Raw genomic sequence first — 5185 nt, 5'->3', positions numbered from 1 at the left:
AAGATCTTCATTTTTAGCCAGTTTCAAAAAATCACATTTATTAAAAGGGTGGGTGATTGCTATCAAGCTACATGACCCCTACACCAGTGCAAGGACCAACGAAAACACACATGGGGGTATCTACATAGGTAGGTTTCGTATTTCATGGAGTGCAAGGCCATCATTTTGTCCTTTCCTCTGTCTGGCACAAGCACCACACAGTTTATCAAGAATCTTTTTTCCATATTAAAAGTAGGGGAAATTTCTCTATCTAAGAGCGTGGCTTACACAAGCATTGCCAGGTCATGTGTCTCTCTCTCTCTCTCTCTCTCTCTCTCTCTCTCTCTCTCTCCTGTCCTTATAAAATGACATCTGTATGTACCCCTTATTGAGGGAGGAGAAAGATAGACACAAGAAATGCTAGCATAGGCCATGCTCCCAGACATAAAATATCTTCCTTTAAAAATATTTGTTTTTTTCGATTCTATTTTCTAGGGTTTTGATCACTTTTGATGTCGAACCATTCATCGATGGACACGTGTTGTTACCCAAGCAAGTGTATAGGAAAAGAATTCAAATACTACACTATTAGTTGCCACATGCATACACAACACGTGTAAAAACATGGACCTATCAACAAGACTACATGAAAAATAAAGTAAAGGTTGGTGATCAACTCACACAAGAGTTGCCCTACATGATTATTTCATCATTCATCATATGGGGTGTAGCAACATGACTTTGCTAAATACGACAAAGTCTCCAAATATTATCAATATATGGTCCTTTTTGCCCATTCTTGTCATGTCATTGGTCTTTGTATTAGTGGGGTCTATTCATTAAGAGGAAGTCTAAGAGCACAGTTAAAAAAAATAAATAAAACACAAAAAAGTTTGTTTCCTTGAATTGGCTCAATGAGTTGCTAGGAAGTTAGTTGGTGCTTTTGAATTTTAAGGCATTCTTCCACACAGGAAACAAATCAAAGAATCCAAAACTCAACTTAGTCCACATCCCTCTCTCTCACAGCATCAATGCTAAGGTCAAGGTGTATATGATTTCAGTTCTTAGGGCATCTTCACCATCCCACTAGTTGAAAACCTAACCCTAAGAACAGAGAGGGATTGGAGGGTGAAAATAATAGCTTTCAAGACTAAAATCAGATACAGTTTGATTTCACTAAAAGGAAAGAGCAACAATGGGTTATTTGAAAATAACAAACCCAAGTTGCATCTTAATCATCAGTAGGACATCAGATAACAAAAGATACATACTAAGATGCCTCTGTCTTGTTTGTAACAATGTGTCTGATCTACCATAAATCATCCATGTTACATAGATTATCTGCCACATCACCATGGATGATCCAGTTGTTTTCAGACATGTGGCAATGGGAGGCTGAGTTGTCAAGTTCCCCAAGAGTTGACATGGAAGAAGACAGGTTATTGAAGGCCCCCATGTCATAACCACTGTTGTCCACATAGTAACACCCCTTTAGTAATGGGTTATTGTTCCCAAATTCATATGGGCTTGTTGGTATCTCTGAAATTTGTTGAGGGAATTGAGAAATATTCATGGAATGTGAAGAAGAGATGCTTATTGGGCTAGTGCTGTTCAAATCTCCTGAGCTTGGATTCTTCTTGTTATCATCATTGAAACTCATGGTTATTGGTTCACTTATGATGAGAGGTCCTTGTTCAAGTGGGGTTGGTGATGCCTGAAGGGCTTGATTGAGTAGTTGAGACATTGGGGGATCAGAGCTTTGAGTTTCCATGGCTGAGGAAGAAGAAAGAGCTTCTTCTTCCATCTTCTGGAGTAACCTGGGCATCCAAAAGCATCTGATGGCATCACGAAACCTTGTGCTATTCTCATCAATCTTAAGATGCCTTGCTTGTTTCTGCACCCTTGTTCTCCAATAGTTCTTGATTTCATTATCAGTTCTTCCAGGTAGATGTTGTGCAATCTTAGACCACCTAGAATTGTCAAATAGACAAAACAGGATGGAAGATGAAGCTGTGATTAGATTACCAAGATCAGTAATGGAGATACAAACTAATTGATGTTGAGCAGATCATATAGTAATGTTATTGACAATTGAATAAGCACCTGTTACCCCACTTGGAATGGAGTTCAAGAATCACAAGCTGCTCTTCTGGAGTAAGGTTTCCACGCTTCACATCCGGTTTCAAATAATTCAACCATCTTAATCTGCAACTCTTGCCAGTTCTCTTCAATCCTAAAGAAAACAGAAAAAAAGGAATTGATACTAAATCTCTTATATTATGAATTATGAATCAAAACAGTTGTGTAGCATAACAACTGTTTGTTTGTTTGTTTACCTGAACATCTAGCTAAGAGATTCCAACGACCTTCACCATGATGAGAAATGTAATGGATGAGAAGAGTGTCTTCTTCAAGGGTCCATGGCCCTCTTCTTAGCTCACTATCTTCTTCACCATAACTGGATCCACTCTTGGATGGAGAAGACATAGCAGCAACTCTCATTTGAGAGATACCCAAAAACTTAAAAGAAAGATTACAAACACAAAAGGGCTCAGTATAGTTGAATTGAAGTTATACAGCCAACCCAAGATTTATATAGTCCAACAATTAGTTCTAGCACTAGTAAAGAAGGCAACTTTCTTTTCAACACAAGAGCCTAAGAAAAGTAAAACCCACTGTAGATTTGATTTATTTTCCACATCTATAATTTTTTTTGCCTCAAAAATTAAATCAAACTGGAATTTCCCAAAAATGGTTTGGTCTCTTAACACAGCTTTCTATAGTTTTATTTCAATGCCACCAAGGTCCCCTGTCTGGATGATTTGTTAATAAACCAGAAGAGTCAAAAGCTCTGGTGGCTTTTGAATGAATGATCCTCATTAAAACTTTTGACCAAAAGCTAAAGAATGAGGTTTGATCAAGAAATCATGATCATGGAATCAGAACCTTCGGCATGTGGGACCCCATCAAAGAATGGATTTTACTCTTTAATTTATATCTTTCTACCTCAGTAATTTAGAACTTAAAAAGAGAATCTCATCTTATCAACTGATCCACTTAAATAGGCCAATAGAGAAACTAAGAAACAGAGAAAAGAAGAGTTAAAAAACAATTCTTGAAAATGAAATCTGGGTGCTTGGGTGTTGGTTCATTCAAATTCAAGGTTCTTGGGTTTCTAAGATTCTCTACACAGTTCTGAACCATATATCATAAATTATACAGTAAATCTAAACGTGGGTCTATTGGGTTGGCCGCCAAGGCAGGTTTTGAGGGATTGAGCATTTGTTAACAATTTTACAGATAAAAAAAGTTCCCTCTTTTCTATTGGATGTCAAAGGATGTCTGCTTCATACAACAACAGTTCATTTCCCTATGAGGTTCCTGTTTCTCTCACACCCTCAAATTTAGAGACAAGGATACAAGAGGTAATAACAAAGAAGACTACTTTTTTTGTCTGCAGCTAATTTTGACTCCAAATTTATTATTTTTTTCTCATACCGTACTGTGAAAATGAAAAAACCATTGAAAGAATTTAAATGAATGGGTATTGGGTAGTGACTGGTTTGTTTCTTGTTTCATTTTAGTAATTTTTTTTTCTAAAGTTAGCCGGTGTTAGATGAATTTGCTTGAGAAGGGAGGGACAGAGAGAGTGGATAAGGGTGTGATAAGATGGTTTTTTGTGGAGAGGGAAGGGTTCTTATAGTGGGTGTGAAAGGTCTGAAACGTGAACTTTGAGGATAAGGTGAGAAGCAATTATTGGTTGGTGGAGGGAAAGTCTATGTTCATTGCTTGGGTTTAAGTTTTAATTTGAGAAAAGAACAAAGCTTCTATTTTGGGTCAGTAACCCCATAAGTGAGGGGGATAGAGGTTTGTGTCTGATTTCTAGTTTTAGGAGTGAGAACACCTACTACCTATATGAAATGTGATTACTTGAGAAGGATAAAAGGCTAACCATATGAATTTGGACTGACCCAAGTTTCATTTAAGGAGTACCTACTCTAGGCTGTGTTTGTTATGCATTTTTGGAATAGATTCTGAGCCTAAAACGCATTCTGAAGCAAGAAAATGGAGAAGAATCGGGTTTGAGGATGCGTTCTAGACCCAGAATCTATTCCGAGAATGCATCATACCAAACACAGCCCTAGAGTATATGGAAGAGGAAAGAGATTGCCTTTTTTTAGTGAGAAGAGAGAACCTCCAAAGACCCCTCAAAGGAGAAACAATGGATGAACTTAAAGTTGGCTTTCTTCTCCAGAAAATTGGATCCTTACTACAGTCTCTTCCAATTCTCTGTTTTTCTACCTAAATCCATTTGTCATTCCTGTTCTTTTTTATCCATTAGGGAACTAACATTGTATTACAGAAGTAAAGGATTTACAAACGGGAGTGCAGAAGGACTTTCCTATAATATCTCTATATAGTTGTAAGTAAAGGGAAGTGAAGGAAATGAAATAGCTTTTGAAAAGACAAAAGGAAAATTTTGTTATCATGATTGTGTGACCTCTCTAAAACTTTAACCATATTTGGTAAATATACTTTACAGAGAATACGATACCAGGTCGCCTGTGGTGTACGGCCCTTGCGTTTAGACATAGGGCCACACGAAATGGCCGTCGCACCCCTAGGGATTTCCGCCTTTCCATGGGCTTACGGTGGTCATTTCGTGATGTCCTGTGTTTGGGCGTAGGGGCCGCGTGCTGTATGCGACCAGGTATCTCTCTTTCTCCCTACTTTAAATATAAAATGTATTGTACTTTTCAAATCAAAGGAAATTGATTGCAAAGTAAAATGAATTTTGATTACCAAATTTGGAATGTTTCGGTTCCTTTCATTTCTATTCCCTATATTTCCATTGCAATCAAACAGAGTCCTTACAAAAATCACAAAGAAAAGAACTACATTTAATGTATGGTGGATGGACAAGAGGATTTGGCTCCATTTTGTTCTAGAATATAATGGCATATATGGACAACAAGTCTAGTAAGTTAAGTTTCTTGTTGGTGTAGAGCCAATTCAATGTCTATCTTCTTTCTGTCATTCAAATTGTCATTGTAACTTAGGAGTCTTAGATTCATCTCTCTCCACTCATCTCCACCAGAGACAGAGTAGTCACTTCTTTTTCACGTTCCTTTGATTAGATGAAGATTAGAAGTCATAAACCAAGAAATGAAATTCTTTTTCACATCGCTCCAAAACTTCTGAAGAT

At 37.4% G+C, this 5185-nt stretch overlaps 1 protein-coding gene across 1 annotated transcript; it reads right to left on the bottom strand.

The window, feature by feature from the left end:
- Positions 1 to 1182: 1182 nt before the first annotated feature.
- LOC122663964 (transcription factor MYB62-like) lies at positions 1183 to 4792 on the bottom strand. The gene is made up of 4 exons (XM_043859634.1): positions 4783 to 4792; positions 2316 to 2476; positions 2083 to 2212; positions 1183 to 1949 (listed from the first exon to the last, which is right to left on the bottom strand). The coding sequence occupies exons 2-4, from the start codon at positions 2464 to 2466 to the stop codon at positions 1289 to 1291; spliced, it is 942 nt and encodes a 313-aa protein (XP_043715569.1). The 5' UTR covers positions 2467 to 2476; positions 4783 to 4792; the 3' UTR covers positions 1183 to 1288.
- Positions 4793 to 5185: the final 393 nt, after the last annotated feature.

This window comes from Telopea speciosissima, chromosome 6 (assembly GCF_018873765.1).
Source record: "Telopea speciosissima isolate NSW1024214 ecotype Mountain lineage chromosome 6, Tspe_v1, whole genome shotgun sequence".
NCBI lineage: Eukaryota > Viridiplantae > Streptophyta > Magnoliopsida > Proteales > Proteaceae > Telopea > Telopea speciosissima.
The sequence above is the reverse complement of the archived record's forward strand: the minus strand, read 5'-3'. Positions and strand labels throughout refer to the sequence as shown.